Source organism: Dipodomys ordii, unplaced genomic scaffold (assembly GCF_000151885.1).
Source record: "Dipodomys ordii isolate 6190 unplaced genomic scaffold, Dord_2.0 Scaffold19, whole genome shotgun sequence".
NCBI classification, from domain to species: Eukaryota; Metazoa; Chordata; class Mammalia; order Rodentia; family Heteromyidae; genus Dipodomys; species Dipodomys ordii.
The window spans coordinates 5760823-5776107 of NW_012267235.1; the positions used below are offsets into that span (position 1 = coordinate 5760823).

The 15285-nt window shown below is 43.8% G+C and overlaps 1 protein-coding gene across 1 annotated transcript in view; it reads left to right on the forward strand.

Annotated features, from left to right (window-relative positions):
- Usp43 (ubiquitin specific peptidase 43) overlaps positions 1–15285 on the forward strand; it is a 48818-nt gene that overhangs the window by 26886 nt on the left and 6647 nt on the right. Inside the window, exons 7-13 of the mRNA XM_013013101.1 lie at positions 871–982; positions 4547–4650; positions 5927–6004; positions 7297–7423; positions 7541–7889; positions 11478–11636; positions 13063–13230. Of these exons, the coding sequence (XP_012868555.1) occupies positions 871–982; positions 4547–4650; positions 5927–6004; positions 7297–7423; positions 7541–7889; positions 11478–11636; positions 13063–13230 (1097 nt within the window). The remainder of the gene's footprint in view (positions 1–870; positions 983–4546; positions 4651–5926; positions 6005–7296; positions 7424–7540; positions 7890–11477; positions 11637–13062; positions 13231–15285) is intronic.

Genomic DNA, 15285 nt, shown 5'->3' on the forward strand with positions numbered 1-15285 from the left:
GAGGGACAGTGCCCAGGCCCAGAGTTCAGGCCCCACGACCGGACCCAAAAAAAAAAAAAAAAAAAAGACAGCTTTCTTACATAGTCCAGTTTTTACTGGCAAAATCTCTTCCCCACCCCCAGTCGCAAGGCAGGCCCTTGAATTTGAAAGACAAGCTTGAGTAAGGTGTTTACCAAGAAATGATAAAAGTGTTGGAAGTGATAGATAGATACACTAATTAACCTGATTTGATAATTCCACAATATATTAAAGCATTACATCTCACAAGTAACATATAATTATTATTAGTCAGCTGAAAATAACATAACACTTAAGAATGAAGTATTAAAAAGATAGAATTCTGCCAGGTGCTGATGACTCATGCCTATAATCCTAGTTACTCAGGAGACTGACATCTGAGGAGTGTAGTTTGTCAGCCCAGGCTGACAAATGGGAGAGACTGTTATTTCTAATTAACTAGCAACAAGCTAGAAGTGGAAGCATGGCTCAGAGTGCCGGACATGAGCAAAAACAGAAACAAAAACTGAATGAGAGCTTGAGGCCCCGAACACTCCTTCTGACCTCCACACACACAGACACACACAGAAGGATAGAAGTCTGGGCTGGAGGTATAGCCTGCTGGTTCAGTGTATGCTCAGCAAATGCAAGGGCCTAGGGTCCATCCTTAGCACCATCAAGATGCAGAATTCAATAAAGTGAGCTTAGATTGATAAGAGATTTCTAAAATAAAATCTGGAATAATAAACTGCAAAGAACAGCCAGTAACTTCTGGGGTGAGGGAAAAGGAGAAAGAGGGATTATTCTAGTAAAATAGAATGAAGTTTTATTTGTGAAATACTGTGGGTTTTTACATTTCTTTTTAATCTTCAGGTTTGGCCCACCATTCTTGATAAGGGAGGACAGAACCATTTCCTGGGCTCAGCTCCAACAGTGTATCCTCAGTAAAGTCTGCTGTCTCATGAGGACTGAGGCTTCTGCACAGGTATGCGTGTGTGTGTGTGTGTGCATGTGTGTGTGCATGACTGAGTGCATGCGGGTGTTGGGAAGATGAATCTAGGGAGAGAGAACAATTTGCCCTTAATGAGGGCAATGGTCATGTTATTTTACCATGTTGATATATATGCACAGAGGTAGCTATTTTGTGGCCAGTGACCTTTTAATCTTTTTGTTGTTGTTGTTGTTTTGGTCCATTTTGGGGCTTGAACTCAGGGCATGGATGGTCCCTGAGCTTCTCTGTGCTCAAGGCTAGTGTTGTACCACTTGAGCCACATGCCACTTCCGGTTTTTGAGTGGTTAATTGAAGATAACAGTCTCATAGGGCTTTTCTGCCTGGGTTGGCTTTGAACCGCAATCCTCAGCTCTCAACCTCCTGAGTAGCTAGGATTACAGATGTGACTTATTGGTTGGGGCCTGGCTCCTTTTTAATCTTTGTGGTTTTACCAAATACCTAGAAGGATGAAGCCTTTATTTTTTGTCGAATCATTCCAAATACCATTGGAATAGCAGTGTCTATAGTATTCTCAACTCTTTCTTCTGTGTGTGTGTGTGTGTGTGTGTGTGTGTGTGTGTGTGTGTGTGTTTGTGTGTGTGTATGCATGCCAGTCTTAGGGCTTGAACTCAGGGTCTGGGCACCACCCCTGAGCTTTTGGGTTCAAGGCTAATGCTTTACCACTTGAGCCACAGCTCTACTTCCAGTTTTTTGGTGGTTAATTGGAGATAAGAGTCTCAAGGACTTTCCTGCCCAGGCTGGTTTTGAAGGATCTCCTCAGATCTTAGCCTCCTGAGTAGCTAAGATTACAGGTATGAGCCACTGGTCCCCTGCTCCTCTTATTTTAATGGCTTTCCATGGTTCCCCCAGAGTAGCCTATTGTAATTAATTGTAACTTACACATTTGGGCAGAAAATTTCAAAGGACTTGACTTATAATTTGTGTAGAAAATTTAGGTGGATGTTTGTGTCTGTATGTAAAAATCTAAATATTAAAAAACCTATTTTTTTTAGAACTTGAGATTAAAAGTTCAAGGAAAACATTTTTTGTCTTGTTTATTTACTTATTCTCTTATGGTTCATCTCCAAATTAATATATATGTGTGTATATACATATATGTATATACACACATATAGATTTAGCAGAGCACTTGTGGATCAGACTTGTCATACTTGTTCAAGAAGCTGAGATTTGAGGATTTCAGTTAAAAGTCAGCTTGGATGGGAAAATCCATGAGACTCATCTCCAATTAATCACCAAAAAGCTGCAGTTCAAGTGGTTGAGTTCCAGCTTTGAGTGAAAAAGCTAAGGGACAACACCCAGGTCCTGAGTTCAAGCTCCAACACACACACACACACACACACACACACACGCACACACACACAGACAAACATCTCTTATAACACCTTTCAAGTCATTGTTTTTGAACTTCTACAGTATCAGAAACTCTTCTTTTGGCTGCCTGGCAAAGAATGTGTTGAATTTTTTAGGGATAGATTAGTAGCATCAGAATCTTGTTTCTCTTTCACTATGCTCTTCATGAGAACCTTTTCTTTGGGAGACATGTCAGGGTTTTTCCAGTGCTACTTTCTCATAACTGACATTTCTTTCCTGCTCAGAAAAATCCATATTGATTTAAGATTGACACCAAATACCACTCTGTTAAAGATCTTTGCTTGCATTTGTACCAACTTTATCTCTAAAGGATTTTGTTCATTGGAATATAGAACAGATCTGACCCAGGCCCCAAATTAGAAACCACTTGTCTACAAGTAGGTCAGGATCTGTGGGCTACTGATGGTTGAAAGAGGATGAAGTGACTTTTGTGTGAGCATTCATCTGGACTATCCTTGTCCTTTGCCTGTCACATACATGCACTTTTGCTTCTATAGAGTTTCTCATTTCAATTTTAGAAACTAGTCAAGCATTTGGTAGGGCCAGCCGAATTCAACTACAGAAAATCTTGAGCTTGGTCCTGATGCTTTTTCTTTTTTTTGGGTCAGGTCATGGAGCCTGAACTCTGGGCTTGGGTGCTGTCCCTCAGCTCTTCAGCTCAAGACGCTCTACCACTTGAGCCACAGCGCCACTTCCAGCTTTTTTCTTTTTGCTTATGTGGTGCTGGGGAATCGAACCCAAGGCCTCATGCATGCAAGGCAAGTGCTCTACCACTGAGCTACCTTCCCAGCCCCTTGTGATGCTTTTTCAATAGATCTGTTGGTCAACCCTGTGTTCTGTGTGGTTAGGAGGCTCTCTGGCTAGCTCACCTAGTTAACACAGGGTTCTTTTTAATACTGTATAAAATATTGGCTCAATCTGCTAATCATTTAGAAAGAATATATTCAAATTTTTCAACATGGAGCCGAAGAAATTAAGGATCATGAGTGTATATTGAAAGTACTTAAAATGAATTTGCTTAGCCAGAATAAGGGAGAGAAAAATGTTTCTTAACAAAAAAGTTGATTAGCTAGAGGGGATTAATTTGCATGAACAATGAAGAAATATCATTTCAGAGATGTTTTTTTGTGGTCTCAGGGTAAATGTGTTTGTGTGTATGTGTATGCGTGTGTGCAAGTGCACGCACTACTCGTGTGTGTGTGTGTGTGTGTGTGTGTGTGTGTGGCCAATGCTGGCAGGATCAGCTGCCTTCATGAAGATGTTAACTTTGTTGATAGATGGTCTGTAATGTAAACAGCATGGGTCAAATAGAGGGGACAGGAGAAAGTGTTCTCCTCTGAAGGTGTTCTTCTTAAGAAGTACATGCTCCTGTGTTCAGCCTTGAGTCAAAGCCATTACTTTGTTCTTTGTTGAAAACATAGGTCACTGTGTGATTATAGTCCTGGTAGATGCACCAGCTCCTTTTACTTCACATTACTACAGGAAAGTCCTAAGGAACCTGAATGATGAATCCGCTTATTCTGCCCAAAGAATTTGGCAGGATTTCTTTCTTTGTGGTGTTGGGGATCAAATCGGGACCTTTCTTTAGACAAGTACTCTACCCCTGAGCTATATCCTCAGCCCTAAAAGTTCAGGCTGAAGATACTAATTAATTAGTGAATTACTAACACATAAGTAGTCGTTGTTTATTAGTTGTTTGTCTATTATTATTATTATTTCATGGTACTATGGAAATCCAGGACTAGGTTGTTTTATTTTTATTTTTGTTTTTATTTTCCTTATGGTTGGTGCTCTACAACTTAAGTCACACCTTCAGTTCTAGATTTTTTTTTTGGTACTTAATTGGAGATAAGAGTCTCACAGACTTTTCTGTGTAGTCTGGCTTTGAACCTTGAATCTCAGATCTCAGCTTCCTGAGTAGTTAGACACATATGTGCACATATGCACGTGCACGCATGCGCATACATGCACACAATAGTATAAATCTCAAAAAAAGAAGTGAAGACTTTATATATCTTGATTAAAAAAAACAATTGTTCAGAGAATGTTCAAAATCCAATTATGGAAAAAGTGATTGTACTTTTTGATAAATTCAAAAGAGTTTAATTGAAGAGTTTAATTTAGATCACACAACGACCACATGACGGCTGCTTTGCCTTGCAGAACCTGGGATCTCTGTTCTCCATCCGTGTTGTCGGACTTTCCCTGGCCTGCAGCTACTTATCCCCACAGGACAGCTGTCCCCTCTGCCACTGGGCAGTTGACAGGTAAGGAAGAGAAGGCATGTACGTTCATTGTCCTAGACTCCCCAGATTTAAATCGCCACGCTTCCCCTACCCACGCGGAACTCCTACAGCTCCCACCTTGCAGGCCTCCTTTACAGTGGAAATGGGGAATTTGAGAGTCTTGAAGAAAGAGGCTTAAATACAGGGCCCCTAGTGTGTCTCTTGAGAATCGAACTTTCCAGTATTTTCAGGGCGGAGCTGCTTTGAAGGGGTTCAAGGCAGAGAGAGAGGACGGCCTGATGGGCCAAGGATGGGGGGGAGGGGTCTGGGGTGTGGTGGTATCTTCCATTCCTACCACAGCAAATGCACGTCTCCTCTTTGGGAGGGAGTGAGAAGGAAAGAGGGAATGGCAGTCTGCTCAAGGCTTAGCTCTCTCTGATCTACAGAGAGATGAGGCAGTGCTTGCCTGTAATCAGCAAGGACCCCAGACACACTGGATCCTGGCTTCCCCTGGCACATGCCCCCCCCCCCCCCGCCTCTCCCCAGCTTCCCTCCCCCCTTTCTCCCTCTCTCATACAAGTCTCATGGACTTTTCTGCCCTGGCTGGTTTTGAACTGTGATATTCACATGTCAACCTCCTGAGCAAGCTAGGATTTGAGGCATAAGCCACCAATGCCTGGCTCCCTTTTCTCTTGCTAGAAATTCTGACCGGTTCTAGGTGTGGACTTGGTCACCATTTCTATCTGCCCTATTGATTCAGTGTGAAATATCCAGCCCTCCCTTTCCGCCCTGCCCCACCCCTTCTGTTTAAGGCTGACCAATCTCTCCTGAAAGGTGCTGAGCCCCAGCAGTTGAGAAGAATCATAGGTTGGCTCACATGGAGATGTCTACGTATTGGAGGGTAGGGAAGGAGGCGGTGTTTTAGGCGGTGAGGTGGCTTGTGGGTGCTCCTGCACTGTAGTGGTAGTGGGGAAGTTAGTGGCTCTCCTTGGGCTTTATCAGAACTGGATGTTTGTGTGACACCCACATATTCCTGCAGAATGATGCTAGAGACACTGAGAAGGTAGTTGGACTATATTGGGACAGTTCATCTGTGTTCTTGAAGTTACCAAAAAACCTTAGAGCTGCCACCTCTTACTGAGGAAGAGAAGAGAAAACATGGATAGGTTTGGTGGTGCTAAGCCTTAACTTTCTGCTTAGGTTGGGGCATTTCACTTTGGAACCTCAATCACAGGTAGGAAGCCGACTGCTGAGCCCCACTAAGCTGTGGAAAGGAGGCTCGGTGTTTTCTGATGGGCTCCCCTATTTTTCTCCTCAGGGCTTTGCACATCAGGAAGCCAGGTGGTCCCCCCCACATCAAGCTGGCTGTGGAGTGGGACAGTTCTATCAAGGAGAGGTGAGTTCATGGAATCTGCCTCCTGGTGACCTCCCTGGGCCCACAAATCTTCCCTGGACTCAGTTTCTCTAGAATGACTGGAAGGCAGTGTGTGGGTAAATACTTGACCCATCCCCCTGCAGACATTAGTGAGTACCGTCTGATGGAGAAAGCCAGGATGCTCCTGGTAATTGTGATGTTGTGTGTGTGGGGGACCCTGGGCATCCATTGCTTACATAGCCCTCCCCCTAGGATGCTCATGCTCTGGGCACTTTATTTGCCCTTTACTGTTCATCATAGCCTATGGGTGGGTACCATAAGGTAGATACTATTCTGCTCCATACTTCTCTGCAGTGGAGACTGAGGTACACAGGAGGGTAAGCAGTTGCTTAAGTCACACAGCTCGTATATGTAGAGCTGAAATTTGAACCCAGGACATCTGGCTTGAGTCCAGCTCTTTATCATGCTTCTTTTTTTGGGTGGAGGGGGGTCCGGTTGTGGGGCCTGAACTCTGGGCCTGGGCACTGTCCCTCAGCTCTTCAGCTCAAGGCTAGCGCTCTACCACTTGAACCACAGCGCCACTTCCAGCTTTTTTTTTTTGCTTATGTGGTGCTGAGGAATGGAACCCAGGGCCTCAGGCATGCAAGGCAAACGCTCTACCACTGAGCCACCTTCCCAGCCCTTTATCATGCTTCTTGACTGCCTTTATATCACTGATCATATCCAGCTTTATTTGTCAACAGACATTTTGGTCCAATAGCGATTTATTAATCTCTCATCAGTATGCAGGCCTTATACTGGGCTGTGAAAAGCATGACTAAGCCCCAATACCTTGTCCTTCCAGACTTGCTAGAGGGAGACAGGTGATTCCCATAACAGAAAGTGAGCAGAGCTGGTGCTCATGGCTCAAGCCTGCACCCATCTGAGGATGGTGGTTTGAAGCCATTCTGGGCAGGAAAGTCCATGAGACTCATATTTCCAAATAACTAGTAAAGCTAAGAGTGGAGCTGTGGTTCAGGTAGTAGAGTGCCAGTCTTGAGCACGAAAACTCGAGTTCAAGTCCCATTACTGGTTTAGAAAGAGAAGTTAGGAAGGGAGGGAGGAAGAAAGTAAGAAAAAGAGAAACAGAAGAGAGAAAAAGAGAAAGAAAAAGAGCGTATAGGAGAGTTCCAGGAACCACATTGGTTCCTATAGGGAAGGTACAGCTTTGCATTGCTTAATGCCCTCCACCAGGTTTGCTGTGAGGAGAAGACAGAGGAGACCCCTCTTGGAGGGGGAACCCCTGAATGCCACGGTGTCCTGTCTCTGTTCAGGCTATTCGGAAGCCTCCAGGAGGAGCGGGTCCAGGATGCGGACAGTGTGTGGCGGCAGCAGGCGGCGCACCAGCAGCCCAGCTGTACCCTGGACGAATGTTTTCAGTCCTACACCAAGGAGGAGCAGGTCCTGTCCTGGGGTCCTCTCCCTGGTGGATGGTGCTGGTAGCGGTAGTAGTGGAGTAAGTTGCCTGAAGGCTGTGAGGGAGGCCTCGTGCCCATGATTCTGGGGCTTCTTTTACAGCTGGCCCAGGATGACGCTTGGAAATGTCCACACTGCAAGGTCCTCCAGCAAGGCATGGTGAAGCTGAGCTTGTGGACGCTGCCTGACATCCTCATCATCCACCTGAAAAGGTTCTGTCAGGTGGGGGAGAAAAGGAACAAGCTCTCCACACTGGTGAAGTTTCCACTGTCTGGCCTGGACATGGCCCCACACGTGGCACAGAGGAGCACTAGCTCCAAGCCGGTGCCTGGCCCCTGGCCCTCCTGGCAGCAGCCGACCCACCTCCCTACTGCCTATCCGCTGGACTTCTTGTACGACCTGTATGCTGTCTGCAACCACCACGGCAGTCTGCAAGGTGGGCATTACACAGGTGAGCCTTGCCTTGCCTCTCTGCATGGGGTAGCCATGGCCACATGGCTCTGCTGTGGCCTGAGCCTCTGCTCCTCCCTCACCCCCCTCCCACCCACCCCCCCATCCTCAGAATGCTGAGCCCTGTTGGCTCTCTGCTGGCTGATTGCTCCCTAGAGAGTGTGCACAAGGGACATCGACTTCACCCCTGGCTCCAGCTGAAGAGCTGATGTTCTGCTTAGGCAAGTTAGAGGATACAATATAAAGTCAAATACTGCCCAAATTTTTCAGACGGATCAGATGTCGGAGGGCAATTATTAGAACCAACAGAGTCATATTTATCCTAGTCTGTGATTCAATACCTGGAATCTTACTTATCAGATTTGGTATCTGTTTTTTTCCCCTGTGGGGTGCTTTTTTTCCTGTTTTGTTTTTTTCTTTTCCTACCTTCCTTCCTTCCTTCCTTCCTTCCTTCCTTCCTTCCTCCCTTCCTCCCTTCCTCCCTTCTCTCCCTCCCTTCCTCTCTCCCTCCTTCCCTCCTTCCCTCCCTTTCTTCCTTTTTTTTGTGCTGGTACTGGTACTTGAACTGGGGACCATGGAATGTGTTTAGCCTGGGAAACTGGAAAAGCAGAGAAGACAGACACTCTGAGAACAGCCCAGTGGCATCTCTTTATCTTAAGGTCAGAATGCAGTCTTGATCACATCTTGATTTTATACCAGTGAGGCCCTGCTTGGATTTGTTTTTCTGTTTTACTTCCTGGCTTCTACAAGAATACCTTTGTGTTGTTCTAAGTAGCAGCAGCACTAGGAAACTTCCTGATAGTCTCTCATTTTCATCACCTTTCCCATCTTTGCATTGCCTTGTCTTTTCTCTAGGAGATAGGCTCAATTTCATCTTGTCACTGTGTCACTGCAGGGTCTCACTGTGGCTGGGAAGCACTCCTTCCTTCTCTTAGGTCTTTGTCAGAGCACTCTGGTTTGGTTCTTGACTCACCTGGCCGGGCTTTTGTGACTGATTCAGTTCTGAGCCTCTTGGGGGTACATCCTGGTGAATGGCTCCCTTCCATACCTATCCTCCTCCACCTCCTCCAAGTTGACACTTGGACTTGAACTCCATCACCTTGGCTCCTGGAGTACCACTGCTGCCTCTGCTTGCTAGGCTCTCCAAATCTGAGCAGCGGCTTTCTCTCTCATTGTCATTTTGACGTTGGGGGTTTATTTCTTTCTATATACTGGAAGCCTGGTCGTTACATTTCAGAAATGTCTGTTTTTAGAAATCTCAAATGCCTTCTGTTTCATCTTAAATATGTTGAATATGTGCTGAATCCCTCATTTCAGACCTCACACAGCCTAAAAAAAGATAGATTGTGAAAAGTTTATTCCATGTATGCACCTAACTTATCCCTCCTATGTTCAAGGGTGACCCCCAAGACTCCCCCTCCCCCCGCCACAAAGGTGACCATACCTGGCCTCCATTCATGAATAACTCTCACCTGTACCCCATACTCAAAGGTGATTCCACCTGCCACCACCCCCAGCATTCAACCACTTGTAATTACCTCTCCTCTGTTCCATTCTTTCTGTAAATACCAAGCAATTAGGAGTGTATTTTCCTATCCATTCTATTACTTATTTCATGTATTTCCAATAAAGGTATTGCCTTATTTAGATACATTTGGCATTTTTCTCTTTTTCCCCCCTAAAATCTATCTTGGAAGCCTTTATAGATATATAAAAAGCTTCTCCATCTTCATCTATAAATGCACTGGACAGCTATATCAATTTATTAAGTCAGTGCCCTGCAGGTGGACATTCGGCTGGTTCATTCTTTTGCTGTTACAGATATTACTCTCAACCCATTACATGTGTCGTTACCTATGTGTCCACGTTGATAGGTAGGGTGAAATCTCAGGATTGGGATAGCTTTTGTGTGTGTGTGTGTGTGTGTGTGTGTGTGTGTGTGTGTTGCCAATACAGGGGATCAAACTCAGGGCTATTTGCATGTGAGGCCAGTGTTCTATCTCTCATAGGGTTCTGGTCATTTTCCCCTAGAAGATACCTCTTTGTCCCAACCACCACTCACTGAGTTCACTTAGTTCCTTCCTTAAGATGACATCTGCCATACTGAATATCTATGTTTGTGTTTGGGTCCGTTTGTGGACTTTGGCTTTTTTTTTTTATTATTTATTTTTTTGTCCCATTGACTGAAAGTTTCAGCCTATGAGTTTTACCTTGGTCTTTCTGGTCATTGGCCCCTAGCCTTAAGCTTATGCAGGGGCTGTCAGACATTATTCAACTCATTAGCATAGAGAAAGAAATCCTTGCTTTGTTGATTCCGAGGTTAGGAAGCATTTCACAGTATTACAGAAGCCATTTGAAGATTTTTAAGTAGAGGAGTAAAAGCATAATTTTAATATACAGATTGAAATGTTCACTCTGGGGGAGGATGACCCCTCTAGGAGGAGGGGTCAAGAATGGGAGCTGGCCTTCCAGCTTGGGAGAAGTTTCTGGGCTGCAAGTGAGACTTGGTATTAGCAAAGTATTCATGCTTTGGAAGGAGAATCAGTAAGAATTGCCTTTGGATGCGGTATGGTAGGAAGGGAGAAGAAGAGCAAAGATGGACTCATGGTGCCTGGCTCAGATTTGTGCAAGGGTCAGCACACTGGCCCAGTCTAGGGCCTGTGTATCACAGATGGTTAAAATAGTTCTCTAAAGGTGATAAGGAAAAAAAACAAAAGGAGCATGAAGGACATGTGACAGAGTATGTGTGGCCCAGTATAATCTGTAAAGCCTGAAGTATTTGCTTATCTGGCTTATTATAAGAATAGTTTACTAACTTCCAAATCAGTGGGTTTTGGTGGTGCTCCTGAAGCTGGGGAGCAAGGAAAAGTTACTTTGTCATAGTTGTTTGACTCTCCAAAATCATGTTCATTATCTTTCCTTCAATGTTTGAGTATAGTTCTTAGGATGAAAAGAGGGATTCCCAAAATCCTAGTTTCTCTTCGTGTGTGTGTGTGTGTGTGTGTGTGTGTGTGTTGTGTGTGTGTTTGCACATGCGCGTGTGTGCGTGCCAGATTGGGGCTTGAATCAGGGCTTTTTTTTTTTTTTAACTCAAGGCTGGTGCTCTAACATTTGGGCCACAACTCCATGTCTGGGCTTTTGGTGATTAATTGGAGGTAAGAGTTTCCTGCAGGTACTGACTTCAAACAGTGATCCTCAGATCTTGGCCTTTTGAGTAGGAATACAGGTGTAAACCTCTGGTGGTCAGCCTAGTTAATACTTTATTGTATACCTGGGCAGAGATATTTTAAAAAGTCTAGAAAGCAATGGGTTGAAAGTTGACATTGTCTGGATGTATAATGTGTGGCTCACTTTTATGGGAGATTTTGCTGAATAAAGGCTACAGTATGAAGCTTCATCTTAAACCAACCTACTGTAGCAGTAAGAATTGCGAGTATAACTTATGAGTCATTGCAGAGTCTACAAATTCATTTTTGGCCCCAGATGGACTTCTTTTTTTCCCCTTATTCTACTTGAAGCATGCCCAATTTTCAGTCAGCTCTGCCTTGGGAGCTGGAATCACTGAGACTTGGGGTTTGGCCCTTTGCAGCCTATTGCCGGAACTCTCTGGATGGCCAGTGGTACAGCTATGATGACAGCACAGTGGAACCACTTGGAGAAGACGAGGTCAACACCAGAGGGGCATACATCCTGTTTTATCAGAAGCGGAACAGCATCCCACCCTGGTCAGCCAGCAGCTCCATGAGAGGTGGGCACCCCTGCTTTTTGGGGATGGGTGGGGAAGAGAAGGCGGTGGAAGTCACTTTAAGATTCAAAAGGATGCTTAATTGAACATCCAGGACCAGGAAGGTTGGCAGGGATGGAAAAGAAGAAGTCCTGGATGCTGCTATAAAGAAACCCTAGACCCCTTAGACTAGATGCCCATCCATCAGGCTGTGGGATGGATAATATTGTAAACTAAGAAAGGGGAGAAGAATCATTTTTGGGTATCTTTGGCAAGTGATGTTTGGGAGTGTGGGGTTCCCTTCTCCCAGTCTCATATGGTGCTAGATTTAATTAATGTGTGCCACATATACCCAAGTGATTGCTGTTTGAAAGGGAAGGGCTGTTATAAAAGCTACAAGACCTTTCTAGCAAATGTTGTTACTTAAAAGCATGCCAGTCATTTCTTTATTAGCCTCAAACTTGCTTGGAAATCTAGATGATTAAAACAGTGCCATAGCTAACCCTTTTATGTGACCTGCAAACCAGCCATTTTAGTCTTTGGGATGAAAGAGAATTTAAAAAAAAATCAGCTGAGTACTGATGGCCTATACCTGTAATCCTAGCTACTCAAGAGACTGAGAGCTATGGATCATGGTTTGAAACCAGCCCAGGCAGAAAAGCCAGTGAGATTCTTATCTCCAGTTAACCACCCAAAAGCCCAGAGTGGAGCTATGGCTCAAGTGGTAGAGAGCTAGCCTTGAGCAGATAAAGCTAAAGGACAGTCAGTGTCCAGGCCTTGAGTTCATACCCTAGTACTGGCGAAACAAAACACAAACAAAAACAGATTTTCTCCTAGTTATTTCTGGGGGGGGGGGAAATGGCCAGATGAAACCAAGATTTCTCAGCATGTCTAAATCAAACCTAATTCAAGTCTGCCTTCTATTTTTAAAATGTAGACATTGAAAGAACCATAAGATCCTTAGTATGTGACAGAAAGGCTGGTTTTCTTATTGTCCAGCCCAATAAAGACCTGTTCCTCCAGATAAGAGTAGGTGTGCTATGCTGAAGCACTGATCTCTGGGTATGCCCCTCTAAGTCTACCTAGCTCATTTGTATGTTGATATATGGGAACTGAAGACCCAATGCTGTTAATCTGATTCTGTGGTAAATGATAAAGTCCTTTGACTGTGCAAAAACAAATAGGAAAAACTAGTTAGGAAGCCAGAATTGGTGGCAAGCCATTTCGTAGAAGGCATTTTTGTACTCATTAGTGAGTGTGAAAAATTTGGTGCCCCAATGTCTCTCTGAATTTGCATGCTGATCACCTGAGTGGCCATTCTTCATGGTTCCTTCAGTGCTATAGTCCTGGACAGAAGGTGAGCTTGAGGGTCTGGTTGTCAGATGCTCCCCCTAGAGCCTTACGGGGATGGTTTGGGTCTAGCCTCTCCCTCTCTGTGCTTCCTGTGCAGGCTCCACCAGCTCCTCCTTGTCTGACCACTGGCTCATGAGGCTCAGCAGCAACAATGGGAATAGCACGGCGGGCAGCCTGCTCTCCTGGAGCTCTGCCCCCTGCCCTTCCCTGGCCCGGGTGCCTGACTCTCCTGTCTTCACAAACAGTCTTGGCAACCAGGACAAGGGTATGTTGGTTCAGTTTCCTGATTTTCATTTCATCATCTGTCTATCACAATCATTATTCCTCTGCTTTCTGAAAATTTGGTACTTCATAGGCTTGAGTCTAGCTAGAGTCGATCATTTTGAGAGGGTTTTGCTATGACCTGCCCTTACCTGTCTCCCTTCTCTTGTCTTGCTTTCCCATCCATAGCCTGGGGTTGTTCATTGGTAAAGTCAACCAGCTACAGATTAAATATCTGGGGGGAAAAATTGTACCAGTGCTGAACACATAGACTTTTTTATTATCATTATTTCCAATTCAATTTGGTATAACAACTATTTACATCACATTTCCACTGTATTAGGTAGTATGGCAATCTAGAGCTGATTTCAAGCATGTGGGAGGATGTGTGACAACAACAGAAAGCCAAAACACAGTGAAAAACAGAGCTGGAATCATGACTTTTAGCAATAAAGCATCTGTTTAGAAGTTTTAGGCCCTGAGTTCAAAACGTAGTACTTCCCCCCACTACAAAAAATATTCCCCATTGTAACAAAAGGGGGGGCGTCATATTTTATTTATTTATCCAGTTGTAGTAATATTTGGAGCTATTGCCAGAGCATCTTGAATCTGGAAATCCAAAATCCAAAAACCTCCAAAATCTGAAATATATCACCATGGTACCACATGTGGAAAATATCCTCACCATGAAACTTTGTCTTAGGCACAAACATTATTTTTTTAAAAAAAGTAAAATTATCTTCAGGCTATGTGCATAAGGTATATATGAAACAGAATACTTTTATATTTAAACTTGGATCCCATCCTTCAGATATCTCATTATGTATATGCAAATATTCCAAAATCTGAAACACATACAAAACCCTGCACACTTCTGGTCTCAAGTATTTTGTATAAGGGATATACAGCCTGTACTGCTATAATATTTTTGTTCCTATCTTTTGGTATACATATGTCTGCACTTCTGTTGGGGATACTTAGCATGGAATTGCTGGATTACAGAATATGATTCATCAGTTACTTGTTAATTTAAACTTACATCACTATTGTCTCTAAGTACCCAGCATGTGTCTTGGCAAATACCATGGGACACTATAGCAAGGAAATGAATGAATTTGGGTTTCAAGGGGATTGTACCTTACAGAATTGGGCAGATATAAGAACACCTTACTTTTGCAGTTATTAGGGAAACAACCATCTTAAAAAAATTGTTAGGGATCTCTCTCCCAGGACCATGTGCTGGGACAAGGGCATCTCCAGTCTGACAGGACAGGTGCTTCTGTTGACAGATTTCCTCTGTGGTTCTAATGCGCAGCAGATATTTTGTTATTCTCTTTTTCAACTCTCACCAGATAGTTTCCTTTCAGTTTTCATGTCTTGTTTTGATCTACCTGGTATCTATAAGTTTCAAGTAGTAAGGTTATTTGGCCACTTTTTTTGTTCTTTCCCCTTCCCTTACCTAATTTGATTGAGCATAACTCTAAGCTATTCCATTTTGTGATCAAGTCCATCATTATTATTTTATAAATGATCTAGTGACATAAAAATAACGTGTTATCTATTTGAAGGATATGTTTTATATCATAAGTACTAAAGAAAGTGAGTCTTTGAATTTGTGTGTGTGTGTGTGTGTGTGTGTATGTGTGTGTGTGTGTGTGTGTGTGTGTCTGAGTTTGAACTCAAGGGATAGGGATTCTTAATAGGCTGGCGTTCAACTACTTGAGTCATGCCTTCAGCCCCACTTTTTAAAATTTAATTTTATTGTCAAGGTGATGTACAGAGGAGTTAGAGTTACATATATAAGGTAGTAAATACATTTCTTGTCGAACTTGTTACCCCTTCCCTCATTTTACTCCTGTTTATCCCTCCTATCCCCCTGCTCCACTTTTTAATTGGAAATGGAATCTCATGGACTTTTTTTTCCCCCGGGGCTGGCTTTGAACCTCAGGCTTCCAGATCTCAGCCTTCTGAGTAGGTAGGATTATGGGTGTGAGCCACTGGCACCTGGCTAGAACGGTGTTTTTAAGCAAGCATTCCTTTATTCTTTGAGTTTTAATAG